Source organism: Babylonia areolata, chromosome 26 (genome assembly GCF_041734735.1).
Source record: "Babylonia areolata isolate BAREFJ2019XMU chromosome 26, ASM4173473v1, whole genome shotgun sequence".
Classification (NCBI taxonomy): Eukaryota; Metazoa; Mollusca; class Gastropoda; order Neogastropoda; family Buccinidae; genus Babylonia; species Babylonia areolata.
Window position 1 is genome coordinate 13835728 of NC_134901.1, and position 17818 is coordinate 13853545.

Genomic DNA, 17818 nt, shown 5'->3' on the forward strand with positions numbered 1-17818 from the left:
GACCCCCTCCAGGTTTCGGGAGGGGTCGAGGTTATTACATAAGAGTCTCTTGACGCCGGCAGTCATAACGTGTAACTGCTCTGACAGGGGCTGCTGAGGGTCACGTGGTGGCATTGGACATCTGACCCTGCGCTCTTAATTACTGGAACTGGCGGTTTAGCATTTCGGCTTTTTCTTTGTCACTGGTGACCAATCTCCTTGCTTCTTTCAGGGGCGAGATGCCGGAGTTTTCATTCTGTCTGGATTTAATAAATGACCAGAAGCGTTTTATAGGAATGGGCTGCTCAAGCTGTTCTTCAAAGGTGAGGCCTTGAATGTATTTCCAGTACTGGTTCCTGAGTCTTTGCTGCACCTGTTCCATCCGGAAATATCTGTCCATTCAAACCATGTTCGCTGTGCTATGACTCGTCACGAGCCGCCCCCTCTCTCTGCTGACAGGTTGTTTAGATAAGGCCGACTCTGGTGTAGTCAGCAGTGTGCGCCAGCAATATAAAAAAAAGTTGGGTTTGCAGACAGTTCGCAAAGCTCTCTGCTTCAACTTATATAAGGCTTTCCAGTTCATCTGCTATAGCAGCCGCTATGTTGTTTCTAGAGCCATAGTAACGGTTGTTCTGACGATTCCAAAATAAGATTTGGCAGTGCTCATTGCTGTTGTAATATTGTGGAAAATTTTATAAAGTACAAATTAACAACATAAAAACAGCTATGAACATTTGTTTTAAATTGATCAAAATTTGTCATAGCTGCAAAGAAACTAAAAATTATATTCCGATATGGTAAAGAGATTATAAACCCTGTCTCACGTGACCATGTAAGTGGTAATTTAATTGGATTTAACAATTTTTTCCTGATTCTTATACAAATAAAATGTCACAGAAAATTGTATTAAGCTTGGTCTGACTCGTTAATTGAGAAAAAGAAAATGAGAGCTGCCGGAACTATGGATAAATATAGATCAGGCCGTCCTTGACATGGCCCTGATAGATGCTGCGACCATGGATAAATATAGATCAGGCCTTCCGAGAGGCGGGATTTACAAATCGGGGAAAATGATCATTAAAAGAAATATTAGTAACATACAAAACACAAAATACATTCACTTTGTAGAGGTGTTATCTGTTGAAGATGTTCTTTATGATTGATTAGAACAAAAATTAATGTGTGTGTTTGCATTCTAGTGGTGTAAATGACTTTCAAACTTTTCCTGTACTTTGTACAATGATATACAGCTGTACAGTTTTTGCAGCACAAAACGAGGGTCCCTTCTTTTCCTCTTTCAGTCACGGCTCACGTTCGGCCCACAGCGGAAGGGAAGGGAATGGGTGAGATGCCTAAACAAACCTGACAAGCCTGACAAGGCCAAGTGAACTACCCTTACAACAGCGTTAGAAATGTGAAGGAAGATCCAAACATCATTTGTTGACGCAACATCTAGACTTGTCATTTCTCTCATTCTCTCTTGCCTTGACTACTGTAACTCTCTATTGTTTGGTTTGCCTGCTTCATCCATTCAGTCCCTTCAGCGCAAACAAAACTCTGCTGCCCGACTCGTCCTCAAAAAGAAAAGATCTGAGCACATCACTCCTCTATTGCAACATCTCCACTGGCTCCCTGTCTCACACAGAATAAAGTACAAGATCAGCACTCTATGTTGTAAATATATTTACAAATCAGCCCCTTCCTATCTCTGTGGCTGCCTTCACCTCTACACTCCATCTTGCTCACTACGATCAGCTTCGGATCCACTCTGTTTATGCATGCCCAGATTCAAGCTCTCGACTGTTGGCCGCTGTTCTTTCTCTGTCTCTGGACCTTGCAGTTGGAATGAACTTCCTCTTTCACTTCATCAAGTCTCCACACTCAGCATTTCAAGTCTGGCCTTAAAACCCTCCTCTTCCCAAAATAGCCTCCCTTCCCTGCCTCTTCCTTGTATTCAGTTTCCCCAGTTTTAGAGTTATGCATGCGTGTGAATGACTGGTGTGAAAGTGCTTTGATTTGTCTCTGCACAAGATTCAGCGCTATATAAATACCATTATTATTATTACCTGTCTCTTGATTGACCTGAATGCGTCATAGAGGTCTTGTCTGCCAGTTTTTTTCATTTTGTGAATTCTATCTCTACGTCTGACGAGCCTCAGCGTCTGGTAATCTAGCCATAGTGGCTTTCTCCTCTTTCCGAGCTTCTTGTTCGGAACGAGCTGTTCAACGCACTCGTTGATGCCTGTTTTGAGGGCTGTCCAGATCGCTTCAGTATCTGGCAAGTTGGAATGGGTATCAAGGATGGTGTTGGTGAGCTCCTGTGCTGCCTCCCGGAGGCTGTCCCAGTCAGCTCCACCGTAGCAGGGAACAAGGCACACCGTCTGATTGGCGCAGGCAATGTTGATCTGGAGCTCTGAATACGCTATATCATGGTCAGAGAGGCTGCAAGTGAATCTCCAGCCTCTCCTCGTTTTTCTTTGCGTCCAGCCAGAGGTTCCTGACAAATTTCTTGGCGTACTTAGGGAGGTCCCCCTTGGTTGGGGGCTTCTGGGTCCTCTTGCTGGAATCTTCCATCGTGTACCTGGAACAGACAGAGAGGTGTCAGTGCCTTGGGCGTACACAAGACTCGTACTTGTATTTATCAATATCAAGTGCGTCTGTAGCTGTGGTGTTGACTCGGGACCCATGGTACCATTCCATCTGTTCCGCTGGGTCATCTGCTCTCCGCTGGTGCTGCGTGATCCATGCCGGCAGCTTCCTGTCTCTGCAAGGAGCCATGCGATCATGGTTAGTAACAAAGACGGCATTACGCAACTTATCCTGGTATAGGTATGCTGATAGCTTCTTTACTATCACCCCAGGTCCTTTCCATGGAGAGCAGAGTTTCCTGCGCTTACCCTTTGGGACTGCTGTGTCTAACAGGTAAACAACGTCCCCTTCCATTGCAGGCCTGGCACTGGCACAGTTGTGGCTGATTGAGATACAGAGTGGCCAGTGCGACAGAACACTGACAGTTATCAAGAATAATACAATTGTCTATGATGTCAACAAGATTATTGTGTGTGTTGTCAGCTTGGAACTCATATTTGTTTCCCTGAAACTGCCCATGAAGAATGGAATAAAATGAAAAGTACTTACTGGCAGTAGGGATCTGCATGATATGAGGCACAAAAGTTTTACAGCCAGCTCCACGAAGACCTTGTTTCAGGATGTCCTGATACTACCCAAAGGAAATCCATTTTTTTAACCCAGTATTTTTCATGGACTGAGCCAGACTTGGGTAATTTGAAAAAGTTTTTTAATCTTTTGATTTTTTTGATTTTTTTTTTATACATTATTTCAATATTTGAAACTTGATTGAAAATTTGCATGGACTGAGTGAGACATGGGTGATTCTTAACATATTAAATGACTTTTCTACATTATTTATGGTTTCTCTTGGCTGACATTTTGTGTTCTCTTTGACTGGTTTCAAGAACTGATGGGTACTCAGCCCTGAGATGACCCCTCTGTGGTTGGCTGGGCTGTAACATAAGTGTAAACAACGAGAGCTGATTTGATTTCTGTCTGCTAGTGTTGGGAACTGGTGGGTACTCTGCCCTGAGATGGCCCCTCTGTGGTTGGCTGGGCTGTAACATAAGTGTAAGCAACAAGAGTTGACTTGATTTCTGTCTGCTAGTGTTGGGAACTGGTGGGTACTGTGCCCTGAGATGGCCCCTCTGTGGTTGGCTGGGCTGTAACTTAAGTGTAAGCAGCACAATTTGATTTGATTTCTGTCAGCTAGTACTAAGAAGCGATGGGTACTTTGCCCTGAAATGCCCCCTTTGTGGTTAGCTGGGCTACATCAGTGCATGCAACGTGATTTGGTCGAATTTAAAATGGTTTATAAAGTAAACAGAGTAACCCAGGAAAGGTATAAAATCACTGAATGAGTAGACAGACCTGTATGGAAAGACAGAGAAAATGAGGAAAGGTAAAGTAAGACATCATGAGGGCATCAGATGAAGTAAACACATGTGTGGTAAACCATGGCACTGACAAATGACTGGACTGAAAACAGAAGACTGGAAGCAGATGATTCCCTTGTCTGCAGTGCCCAGTCCCATGGGGGACGACAAGAGCTTCCTGTACATGTTCCTGAGGGAGCAGCCCATATGGCAGTCCCTGCGCTTCTGGAATGCCGCCTTCTTTGATGCTGTGCAGTGTGAAAGGTCACGCCGACCCATGCCCACCAAGTGAGTTTTCCGTCATTAAGGATTTTAGGTTGTGATGGCTGTTTTTTTTATTTATTTATTAATTTTTTTTATTGTCTTAATGTGTGGGTGTGCATTATGTGTATATATGTGTGTGTTCATAATTTTTTGTGTGATTGTACACCTTTGCATACAATACTTGAGCATGTTTGTATGCACAAATGAATGTGCATATTTGCAGGTGTGCAGGGATTACACTTGCTTGTGCACATGTGTATGCACATGTTTGGGGTGAAGTGGGGGGTGGGGCACCTGACATGGGGAAGGGGGTGAACATGGTGGAAGGAGAGGATTGGGCCCTGCCTACCATTGTTGAGTTCCAGACACAGTGCACATGAATTCACTGCCCTGATCGCCATAGAAGGATGTGGGACATTGAACCTTTGTGTGACAGGTGCAATAGCCGAGTGGTTAAAGCGTTGGACTGTCAATCTGAGGGTCCCGGGTTCGAATCACGGTGACGGCACCTGGTGGGTAAAGGGTGGAGATTTTTCCGATCTCCCAGGTCAACATATGTGCAGACCTGCTAGTGCCTGAACCCCCTTCGTGTGTATATGCAAGCAGAATCTCAAATACGCACGTTAAAGATCCTGTAATCCATGTCAGCGTTCGGTTGGTTATGGAAAGAAGAACATACCCAGCATGCACACCTCCGAAAACGGAGTATGGCTGCCTACATGGCGGGGTAAAAACGGTCATACACGTAAAAGCCCACTCGTGTGCATATGAGTAAACACAGAAGAAGAAGAAGAAGAAGAACCTTTGTGTGTGTGTCTGTGCTCATGCATCTACGCAGCTGATGTTATCTGTTTCTCATTACATAAACTTCCTCATCTTGCAAGAAGAATGGACCTAGTGACAGGAGTGCCTCCCTTCTATCTCAGGAAAGGAGAGACATCACCTGGAGGCTGCTCACAGGATACACTTTAGTTTTAGACACAGTCCTCCCTTCTGGAAGGTGAAGCTCTGTGGTGTGTGTCATACAATGGTTGTCTTGATATCAGACATCTGTTGGTTGACTGCTGGGGTCTGCATGATGTGAGGCACAGATTGTTCACAACTTTCTCCATGAACACCCTGTTTTGTATTGAAATGGGTTGTTTTTTTTTTTAATTTTTTTTGACTTTTACTGCTTTTATGGAATTATATTGAAATTTTAACATTGTTTGGTTGCTCTGACGGGGTTGGGGTTTTTTTTGTTTGTTTTTTTGTTTGTTTTGTTTTTAATAACTTTTCCAGTCCGGAAATGCATTCTGGTAAGCAAGGCCACCAAATTTGGTGTGGGGGTGGGGGGACAATATAGGGCATATATTTGTTGGTCTTATAAATCATGCTTTTGTAGAATCGGTGAATGTGCCAGTATGACTTTTATGATACTCTTTATATGTCTCTATTTCACTCTGTGTGTGTGTGTGTTTTTTTTGTTGTTTTTCTTTTAAGTATTGGATTTGTAAAGGGCTTAGAGCTGGCTTCAGCTTGTATTATTGTGCTATGCAAAAATATTTGTAATTTGTTGCTATTATTATTATTTATTGTTCTTAATTTATGAGGGTACATGCGTGTGTGTACACGTGGCTTTCAGCATGTGTTCATGTGCAACTGCTGGATCATAAATTTGAGCGATGATGCTGTCATGATTTTTTTGGTTGTTTTTGTTACAACCAGGTGCATAACTGATATTTTGTTGTCAATATTGTACTGACAGTTCATTTTCTGCTAGCATGAGTCCAACATGAAAATTGTTCAGACAAGTTCCTATTCAGCTAGCTAGGGTGATGGGCGGAACAGCTGTGTAGTTAAAGCACTGGACTTTGTGTCTGTGGGGCCTGGGTTTGAATCCTGGGCATGGTGCCTGGTGGGTAAAAGACTGAGATTTTCCTGATCTCCCAGGTCAACAGATGTTGACCTGCTCGTGCCTTGCCTGAACCTACCTTTTGTGTGTATATGCATGCAGAACGAATGCGCATGTTAAAGGTCCTGTAATCCATGTCAGCATTTGGTGGGTTATGGAAAGAACATACCTGACATTCACCCCTCCAGAAAACAGATTGTGACTACATTGGTTGGGGTAAAAACATACATTAAAAAGCCAGGCATGTTAATGAGTGAATGTGAAAGAAGCAGCAGCTACCTAGAGTCATCTTTCTGCTGTTTGTTGCTTCATTTGGATTTTTATGTGAGACATAAGTGAATTGGTCTGTTTAGTATTCTTTTGATCAATCTAACATTATTTTATGTTGTCTTCAGCTGGTTTTAAGAAGTGATTGGTATTAAGCTCTGCAGTGGCATCCTTGTGGTCAGCGGAGCTATAAGCCACATGATTTGATGGGTATGTGGCTTGGTAGTTCTACACTGGACATGATGTACTGAGCATGTGTTGGGATGTTGAATCCCACTACTAGTCTCAGGTGATGAGCCATAGTGTGAAACAGGTCTAACTTGTAAACAACAGCTTCCAAACCAGAATTTTACTTTGTTGCAGGTAAAGGTATGTGTGCTATGTAGGTAAATGTTTATGTATACCATTGGAACTGAAGGTCTGAGGATTCCTAAAAAAATCAAAATATTTCTAAAGGTAATAGTATATTAAAAAAAAAAAAAGAATTAATCCATTTTTTTTCTTAAACAGTTGAGAGGGTTAGTCATCTCTGCTTAAGTCAGTGTTTATGTATAATGCCTGGTGACCTGTATTCACTCCACCATTCGACACTAATATCAAGTAGTTCATGGTTTTTTGTCCGGTTCCAGAATGTACATCTTCCACTAGTCGCATGTACTTGCGAAGATTGAATAGCACGCACCAGGATCAAGAGTTGCAAAGGTTTGGATGTGTTTCACAAAACTGAAAAGTCTTGCTCACCATCTCGCACAGGATGGCACACAGTCATGACAACTGTACCACAAAATATTTTGGATCCGGGTTGATTAGTCAGTTGTAATTTTCTATGTTTGATAAGTCAGCCAATCACCAGGTCTCACTGGCAAATAGATACTGATAAATAAGGCTTGGCACAGAATAGATGGCGAACAGTATCTGCTAGAGAAAGCCCTTTATGACCTCTCTTGAAGGAAGTCACAAGGAGAGGTCACGAACAGTAGTGTATCAACTAATTGATGATTTCGGAGACTAAACAATAAACTGAAATCTTTTATCTGTATCAACTTATAGAGCTACATAGGCTGTTACAGAGTGTGTGTGGACACCTATGAAAGTTATTTTAATTTGATCATTTAATTCTGTGCATTTGCATATTTTGGGAAAGAAAGAGTTGAATTTCATATGAATGATACAGTGACAATACGTTTCACAAAGAGTGGTTGCTGAATTAATTCCATGTTCTTCTCTTGCTTGATCTGTAGTTCGGCTGCCAATGACACAATGACGGATGACTGCAACTTTCAGGAAAACATCACGTTTGGTCAGCTGGGGTAAGTTGCATGTTCTGTTTTGTTCTTTCTTTTTCTCCATTTTCCAGGATATTTTTCAGCTGTGAAACAATAAGGAAGAAGGGGAGAAGTCATCATAGTGTGATTCAGAACACCGTGCAGTTCCATTTATATTTGTGCTGATTTTTTTTTTTTTTTTTTTTTTAATGTCACCACACTAAAGAGCCAAACTACTCAGAGGAGCCACTTCTTAGTGGTCCTGGCTGGCAAAGCTGGCCGACATTTTTTTGTGTTCTTAGGCTTTATTTACACACACATGCACACACCCCCATTCTCACACACCCCACCCTCACACACAGAGAGACAGAAACATGCCAATAAGGCCTTTTAATGATACAACACCCCCACTCTCACACCCCCACCCCCACACATAGAGAGAGAGAAACATGCCAGTAAGGCCTTTTAATGATACAACACCCCCACTCTCACACACCCCACCCCCACACATAGAGAGACAGAAACATGCCAGTAAGGCCTTTTAATGATACAACACCCCCACTCTCACACCCCCCACCCCCACACACAGAGAGAGAGAAACATGCCAATAAGGCCTTTTAATGATACAACACCCCCACTCTCACACCCCCACCCCCACACATAGAGAGAGAGAAACATGCCAGTAAGGCCTTTTAATGATACAACACCCCCACTCTCACACCCCCACCCCCACACATAGAGAGACAGAAACATGCCAGTAAGGCCTTTTAATGATACAACACCCCCACTCTCACACCCCCCACCCCCACACATAGAGAGAGAGAAACATGCCAGTAAGGCCTTTTAATGATACAACACCCCCACTCTCACACCCCACCCCCCACACATAGAGAGACAGAAACATGCCAGTAAGGCCTTTTAATGATATAACACCCCCACTCTCACACCCCCCACCCCCACACACAGAGAGAGAGAAACATGCCAGTAAGGCCTTTTAATGATACAACACCCCCACTCTCACACCCCCCACCCCCACACACAGAGAGAGAGAAACATGCCAGTAAGGCCTTTTAATGATATAACACCCCCACTCTCACACCCCCCACCCCCACACACAGAGAGAGAGAAACATGCCAGTAAGGCCTTTTAATGATACAACACCCCCACTCTCACACCCCACCCCCCACACACAGAGAGAGAAACATGCCAGTAAGGCCTTTTAATGATACAACACCCCCACTCTCACACACCCCACCCCCACACATAGAGAGAGAGAAACATGCCAGTAAGGCCTTTTAATGATACAACACCCCCACTCTCACACCCCCCACCCCCACACATAGAGAGAGAGAAACATGCCAGTAAGGCCTTTTAATGATACAACACCCCCACTCTCACACCCCCCACCCCCACACACAGAGAGAGAAACATGCCAGTAAGGCCTTTTAATGATACAACACCCCCACTCTCACACCCCCCACCCCCACACACAGAGAGAGAGAAACATGCCAATAAGGCCTTTTAATGATACAACACCCCCACTCTCACACCCCCACCCCCACACATAGAGAGAGAGAAACATGCCAGTAAGGCCTTTTAATGATACAACACCCCCACTCTCACACCCCCACCCCCACACATAGAGAGACAGAAACATGCCAGTAAGGCCTTTTAATGATACAACACCCCCACTCTCACACCCCCCACCCCCACACATAGAGAGAGAGAAACATGCCAGTAAGGCCTTTTAATGATACAACACCCCCACTCTCACACCCCACCCCCCACACATAGAGAGACAGAAACATGCCAGTAAGGCCTTTTAATGATATAACACCCCCACTCTCACACCCCCCACCCCCACACACAGAGAGAGAGAAACATGCCAGTAAGGCCTTTTAATGATACAACACCCCCACTCTCACACCCCCCACCCCCACACACAGAGAGAGAGAAACATGCCAGTAAGGCCTTTTAATGATATAACACCCCCACTCTCACACCCCCCACCCCCACACACAGAGAGAGAGAAACATGCCAGTAAGGCCTTTTAATGATACAACACCCCCACTCTCACACCCCACCCCCCACACACAGAGAGAGAAACATGCCAGTAAGGCCTTTTAATGATACAACACCCCCACTCTCACACACCCCACCCCCACACAGAGAGAGAGAGAAACATGCCAGTAAGGCCTTTTAATGATACAACACCCCCACTCTCACACATAGAGAGAGAGAAACATGCCAGTAAGGCCTTTTAATGATACAACACCCCCACTCTCACACCCCCCACCCCCACACACAGAGAGAGAAACATGCCAGTAAGGCCTTTTAATGATACAACACCCCCACTCTCACACACCCCACCCCCACACACAGAGAGAGAAACATGCCAGTAAGGCCTTTTAATGATACACATGACTGCAAAAGATTCAGCTGGCAAAATCACAGCTATGGTTCAACAGTTAATTATGTGTTAATGAGGGATGCAGATTACCTGAAGGAACACTGATGCAAATGCCCAGATCTACTTGGTTCTGTTGGCTTGTCAGAACACCAGTGTCATCAGTGTACACATAAAACCAGTCACAAAAATGAACTGATGGACTTTTGAAATTAACAGACATCATTGTTACAACATTGAAATTAAAAAACCCTCTTGTTTCATTTCTCAACAGTATCATCCCAAATTCAGTTTAGACAAGGCAAACTTCAACTCCTGTATATTTTTCTTTTCAAATGTTCTATCTTGCAATACAAAGTTCATCCTGCCTGATTTAGAAAAACGAACCAGCTTTTTCAGGTCACTGAAACAAATGTCCGATGAACTTTCGGGTTGTTTTTGTTGTTGTTGTTTTTATATCTGCCCAGTTCTGAATTTCGTCACATTGATTAATACCAAGAGCAAATCAGTTTCACTCCATTTACATTTTCTTTAACAGTTTAATTTGCAAATCACCAAATAATTTATTGCTTGCACACTTTTTATTTTTTTTTTTTTTTATTTATTTTTTTTTTTTTTTTTATTTTTTTTTTTTTTTTTTTTACATTATAGTTATTATTTATTTATTTATTTGTGTAAGCTTATCTATTATTTATTCGCCTTTTTTTTCTTTTTTTTTTTCCTCAAGGCCTGACTAAGCGCGTTGGGTTACGCTGCTGGTCAGGCATCTGCTTGGCAGATGTGGTGTAGCGTATATGGATTTGTCCAAACGCAGTGACGCCTCCTTGAGCTACTGAAACTGAAATTGCACACATGCACTCAAAAGAAATTGAAGAAGAGACAGTGACATGGAATAGTGTGTGTGTGCAGGACATTTGCGTGCAACATGAGAGCGTTTGGTTTGAGTCGAGAGCTGTGTATGGAGTTCCTGAGGAAGCAGTGTATCATCGCCAACCTCAGTGAAGGTGACTTGCCCCTCCCTCTGTGCATGTCCCTCTCTTAGCATGTCTTGTTCATAGCTGGTGTATAAGACGTGTGTGTCTGTGGTATGTCTCTAGTTTGTTTGACTGATTTCACCTGTCACATCTGCCAAGTTGATCTGTTTTTAATTATGCATACTTAATATATGCATAGCGTTAGGGAATAATCCTTCTTTAGAACTCTGTTGTTGCACTGGAGTGAGGGAGACATCTTTTTGAAGGCAATGGTCTGAGCATGGCAAGATTGCTGAATGTAAAATTTGATTAAGACCCTGTCTTGATTTATTCATTTTGGATATTGCTGTTATGTACAGGTTATGAACAAATTTATAATGTTAGATATTCAGATTGTTACTTTATATGTCAAAGCTGCAGATTGTTACTTTATATGTCAAAGCTGCAGATTGCAAGAAGGAAGGTGGCAGAATGTTTCAGACATGTATCTGCCAAAACAGTCTCCGTCAGGGTTGGGGTTTGATTCCCAGTCTGCCCCTTTCACCCAAGTTTGACTGGAAAATCAAACTGAGCATCTAGTCATCCGGGTGAGACAAACCAAGGTCCCATGTGCAGCACACACTTGGCGCCTTGTAAAAGAACCCATGGAAACAAAAGGGTTGCCCTCTGGGAAGGTTCTGTAGGAGGATTATGCTCCGATAGGTACACAAGCATACATGCATGCCCTCAAGGCCTGAGATGGCCTTAGTGATCTGTGAGGCTGAAAGCACCATCATTTGATTTGATTTAATGCGCTCAAGGCCTCACAAGTGTGTTGGGTTACGCTGCTGTCGGGCATTTGCCTAGCAGATATGGTGTAGCGTATATGACGCCTTCTTGAGAAACTGAAGCTTCAAATCAGAATGAATGAAAACTCTTTTGGGGGGGGGGGGGGGGGGATCCTGTCATGACCTTCAGTATGGAAATAAAACAACCAGCATGACACATACAGCAAAACAAATTCTGGTGTAGGAACATGTGTAGTTCAGTGGCAGGGACCAACTGTCTTATTTTTGTATTCAAGCTTAATGAAAGCCAGGACATAAACAAGTTGTCAAAAGCTCTGCAGATAATGGTCTCCAAACAAAAGTCAACTTTTAATGGCAGACATTTCAAAACCCCTCATATTGTCAGAACTTTCACATTTATGGATTCTGCTCCCAGTCCATGACATATGGTTCTGAAGGATGTGCGATTCTCTTTGTGATCATGTGATTCTCTTCATGATTGTGTGATTCTTTCTGCGGTTCACCCTTACGTATAACAGAAGCTTTGTTGATGTCTTTCATGATCAGTGCATTTTGCGTCCATGAAGAGTGCTCACCTTTGGATGTGTGGACTTGTGTTGACCTGTTACAGAACAAATGAAGCTGTTGCGAGACAACTTGGACAAGATGCGGGACTAGTGGCCGTGATGGGCAGTGTGCAGCGTGTGTCCACTCAGCCCAGGGGGGTCAGTGTCTGCTGGACCGGGCAGACTGAACCTCCAGGTGGATGTACACTTCAGGTGGATGTACACTTCAGTCTGATCACACACCTGTACACCTGTCTGTCTGTGAGATGGGCACAGAACTAGAGGGCAGTGTGGTAGAAACGTTTGTCTGTCAGTCACCAGACACAAAAGTGAGCATGCCTGATGTGATTGACATTCCGTGACTTGTGGGATGAGGGCAGAAATGTCAGCCTGCATGAAGAGGAAAAGGAACGTTTCAGTCTGTCTGGTGACCAAGATGACTGCTTGAAATGAACACTTCTTCAGTCTGTCTGGTGACCAAGATGACTGCTTTAAATGAACACTTCTTCAGTCTGCCTGGTGACCAAGATGACTGCTTGAAATGAACACTTCTTCAGTCTGCCTGGTGACCAAGATGACTGCTTGAAATGAACACTTCTTCAGTCTGCCTGGTGACCAAGATGACTGCTTGAAATGAACACTTCTTCAGTCTGCCTGGTGACCAAGATGACTGCTTGAAATGAACACTTCTTCAGTCTGCCTGGTGACCAAGGTAACTGCTTGAAATGAACACTTCTTCAGTCTGCCTGGTGACCAAGATGACTGCTTGAAATGAACACTTCTTCAGTCTGCCTGGTGACAAAGATGACTGCTTGAAATGAACACTTCTTCAGTCTGCCTGGTGACCGAGATGATTGCTTGAAATGAACACTTCTTCAGTCTGCCTGGTGACAAAGATAACTGCTTGAAATGAACACTTCTTCAGTCTGCCTGGTGACCAAGATGACTGCTTGAAATGAACACTTCTTCAGTCTGCCTGGTGACAAAGATGACTGCTTGAAATGAACACTTCTTCAGTCTGCCTGGTGACCAAGATGACTGCTTGAAATGAACACTTCTTCAGTCTGCCTGGTGACCAAGATGACTGCTTGAAATGAACACTTCTTCAGTCTGCCTGGTGACAAAGATGACTGCTTGAAATGAACACTTCTTCAGTCTGCCTGGTGACCAAGGTAACTGCTTGAAATGAACACTTCTTCAGTCTGCCTGGTGACCAAGATGACTGCTTGAAATGAACACTTCTTCAGTCTGCCTGGTGACAAAGATGACTGCTTGAAATGAACACTTCTTCAGTCTGCCTGGTGACCGAGATGATTGCTTGAAATGAACACTTCTTCAGTCTGCCTGGTGACAAAGATAACTGCTTGAAATGAACACTTCTTCAGTCTGCCTGGTGACCAAGATGACTGCTTGAAATGAACACTTCTTCAGTCTGCCTGGTGACCAAGATGACTGCTTGAAATGAACACTTCTTCAGTCTGCCTGGTGACCAAGATGACTGCTTGAAATGAACACTTCTTCAGTCTGCCTGGTGACCAAGATGACTGCTTGAAATGAACACTTCTTCATCCTGCCTGGTGACAAAGATGACTGCTTGAAATGAACACTTCTTCAGTCTGCCTGGTGACCAAGATGACTGCTTGAAATGAACACTTCTTCAGTCTGCCTGGTGACAAAGATAACTGCTTGAAATGAACACTTCTTCAGTCTGCATGGTGACCAAGATGACTGCTTGAAATGAACACTTCTTCAGTCTGCCTGGTGACCGAGATGATTGCTTGAAATGAACACTTCTTCAGTCTGCCTGGTGACAAAGATAACTGCTTGAAATGAACACTTCTTCAGTCTGCCTGGTGACAAAGATGACTGCTTGAAATGAACACTTCTTCAGTCTGTCTGGGACACACAATTGACTGTCTCCAAAAAATGTGCACAACTGAAGTCCTTGACCAAGTGCATACACTACTGCCTGCCTGGTGGATCTCTGGATACTCCAATATAAATAGAAACTTGTGATTACCAAGTGAGGTGGACTCACTGATGATATAGATGTCAACTTCAGTCTGCAGTTCAGGATTGTATTGTAGCTGCTGATTTTTGTGTTGTGTTCCAGTTTTAGTGGAAATCAGTGGTGTGTCGAGTGTGTTTGCGAAGATTGTTAATCAAATGACTGGTTTTAAAGAATGCAGGCAAAAAAAACTGATTATTTTAATTTGAGCTGTTCACAAATGTAACACAAGATGTGTGTTCAGTGGGCTTCTTAGGAAGATGAATGTGCATGTTTAATGATAATTATCAATATAAATATGTACCTTTGGTTTTAAGATACATGGTATGTTCAAAATGCTTTTGTTTGAGGATGGTTGTTGTACTTATATTTTTATTCTCTTCTGTTCGATAACTTATGATGGAAGCCTAATGGTTTTCTCCCCTTGCTTTTAAGAATACTATTGTATTTATAATGAGGAATTATTTTTAAGTCTAAATTTCAGATTTGAGGTTTTGTTTTGAGACAAATTCCTACACTCACCACATAGGATGTTGCTTTTGAGGAAATGACTCCAGGGGATTGTCACCATGTATATGCATGCTTAGAGTTAGATGCAAACTGATTTTGTGGGGAAAGGGAATTACAGAACAGAAAAATATGCAGGACTACATTGAAGATGGTCGGTATGGTGCAGGCTTCTGTTATTCTATACACCCACCCATTACTGTGGTATATGACATTATTTTCACATTCCGTTGCTTCAGATTGGTGTGCATTCTGAAATAAAAAAGAATCGGATTACATTTGTGCACAAGTGATAATGCCTTACTGCAGGGATTCCAGATAGGAATGGGAACCTGAGAGTACCAGAAATGGCTTTCATTGCCTTTGGTCAGTTGTGAAAGAAGCGACACTGTGCTGGTTGTAGAGGGAGTGTGTGCAGTGTTGTGGAGCAAGTTTTATGTGGTGTTGTGGATGGAATCTGAAGGAATCTGTGCAATGTTCAGAGAGTTGGGTCAGTGTTGTGGATGGAATCTGAGGGAATCTGTGCAATGTTCAGAGAGTTGGGTCAGTGTTGTGGGTGGAATCTGAGGGAATCTGTGCAGTGTTCAGAGAGTTGGGTCAGTGTTGTGGATGGAACTGGAGGATTTTGTGCAGTAATATGGAGGGGATCTGTTTGAATGTTGTTGATGGAATCAGGGAATCTGTACAGTGTTGTTGAGGGAATCAGAGGGAATTTGTGCAGTTTTTGGAGTCTGTTCAGTGTTGTGGAGGAAATAGAGAGAATTTGTGCAGTAATATGGAGGGAATCTGTTCATGGTTGTGAATGGAATCTGTTAAATCTTATGTATGAGGAAATTGTGCAGTGTTTGAACACTTGCTGTTTTTGGAGGGAGTTTGTTCATTGTTGTAGATGGAAGCAGGAAATTTGTGCAGAAATGTGGTCTGTTCAGTGATTTGGATGGAATCTGCAGTGTTGAAATTCTGAAATCTAACCACCAAATTCATAGATGTGAACAGTAGCCTACCAGATGTTTTCTGCATTGAACTTTTTGTGTGGAGATGCAGGACTGGTAGTTTGTACAGACCCAAAGTGCAGCAGCATTGCCTGTGTAAGCTGGCCCGTTTTTCTCTTCAAGCAAGTGATGAACAGTAATGACAAGTTGCTGGAGCACCTGTTCACATTAGCTGCTGTACAAGCTACAGATCATGGTAACTTGCATTGAGTTATAAGTCATCTTTTTCCTGGTGCCGTGAGAAGCATCTGGTAGGAAACAAATATTTATCATTGATTCACTACAGACTTTTTGTTTTAATGGTCTTTCTTTGATTTTCAACATCGGTTTCTTTCATTTGAGATACCACTTTTACACAGTTGTACTTTGTAATATTGTGTTGCTAGTTTTAGTTCCTTGCATGCAAGATCATTTTTCTCTTTAAGCAAGTGATTTTTTTTCAACTGGTAAACTTGCCATACAATTAATTATTTGCAATATGGGCTTGTTTTTCTTTAAAGCTGTGTTTTTCCAGGGGATTTGTGTTTTAATATTTTCCATTCTGTATACTTGTGTATAACAATATCCATAACTAATTCTTATTTCTTTTTTTCTCTCTCTAGAAGCAAGTAGCTATGCTGGCAGAATGTACATGAAAATGGAATAATACTGTGCTGGGGTAACAAACATCTCTGGTCTCTTTACTGTAAAGGTTATTTCTTGTGGTGGTAATTGTTGAACTGAGAAGCCTGAATTCCTTTGTGAAGGAAGTGTATACATTCCTTTGTGGGCCAGTCTCACACCACCTTTGGCTTACCTGTTGCGAACCAGAAAGAAATGTGCAAGTTAGTGTGCCCGTATTGTGTAAACCATGTAGAGGTTGCTTGTCAAATACAGTTGTTAATGATTAATGTTATGAACAATGTAATTGTATGTAATGATCATGCTTCATGAGGCAATATGTATGAAAGATGGGTTGTGGTTGCTAATGGTGCTGATGAATGTGGAGGAAGACAGAGGAAGAGAATAGCTGGAAATGCTGTGAATGCTGCACATATGGGCTGGTGGTTGGTCTGTCAACTCTTTGTTGAACTTAGTGTGCTTTGATCCACATTTGTTCCCAACATGTTAATCACTGTCAACATGTATCACGTAGATCAGGTCATGAGATAGATGGCCTTAGTGGTTGGCGAGGCTCTGAGCACCATGATTTGATTTGAGGTCATCAGATGTATCAGTGGAATACCAGGTCATGAGAACCTGGGAAAAGTTGATTTTGATGGCCAGAAAACTTCCAGCCCAGGGTACTTGCTCTCTGTGCAGCTGGGGACCAGAGGTGTCAGTGTGAGCCTTCCCTGTGGCCACTTTGCCCTTCAGTCACCTTTGTGACTGTCACTTTCTTGCCTCCCTTTCCTTCAGTCTCATGTAGCCAGACTGATACTATCATGTAATTCAGTTTTTGTGTGGCCATCGCCTGTATTCATCTGTGAATCATTTTCCTGTAACAAGAACAACCTTGTGTTAAATCAGTCATTTTGAATTTTCATATGCTGCAGTAGAAAATTTAAACACTGAACATTCCTGGGTTGTTCATGCATGGTGTAGTGTGTGTTTTCCAGCAAGTACCTGGAGAGACGTCTGTAGGGTGCAATCATATCAGTCACAGACTGCTGTCATTGTCGGGAAAAGAGCAGCAGCACTGCACATCCTTTCTGTTCATCCTGTAATGTGACCTGGAACAGTAACCGGTATATATTCATTTTGTTGTTTTTCAGTTGAACCTCTTTCCAGAGTGATTTTAAGGTGGCTGAATTTGGAGGTGAACATTTATAGAACAATTTGATTGAAAATAAAGGAGCAATCAAGAGACTGGCCAAGATACGACTATCAATGAGTGATGCCGGCTGTACAGATTTAGCAGATGACAGAATGTGACCGAATTATTAGCAGGACACAGTGTGAGCAATATTCTTGGCACTTGGCCAAAACGTGGTCTGATGAG

General features: G+C 42.8%; 1 protein-coding gene across 1 annotated transcript in view; it reads left to right on the forward strand.

Annotated features, from left to right (window-relative positions):
- The window catches only part of LOC143300693 (uncharacterized protein KIAA0513-like), a 30405-nt gene extending 17473 nt beyond the window's left edge, over positions 1-12932 (forward strand). The window contains exons 4-7 of the mRNA XM_076614540.1: positions 4073-4214; positions 7593-7661; positions 10933-11027; positions 12396-12932. Coding sequence (XP_076470655.1) covers positions 4073-4214; positions 7593-7661; positions 10933-11027; positions 12396-12442 — 353 coding nt within the window. The 3' untranslated portion in view covers positions 12443-12932. The remainder of the gene's footprint in view (positions 1-4072; positions 4215-7592; positions 7662-10932; positions 11028-12395) is intronic.
- Positions 12933-17818: the final 4886 nt, after the last annotated feature.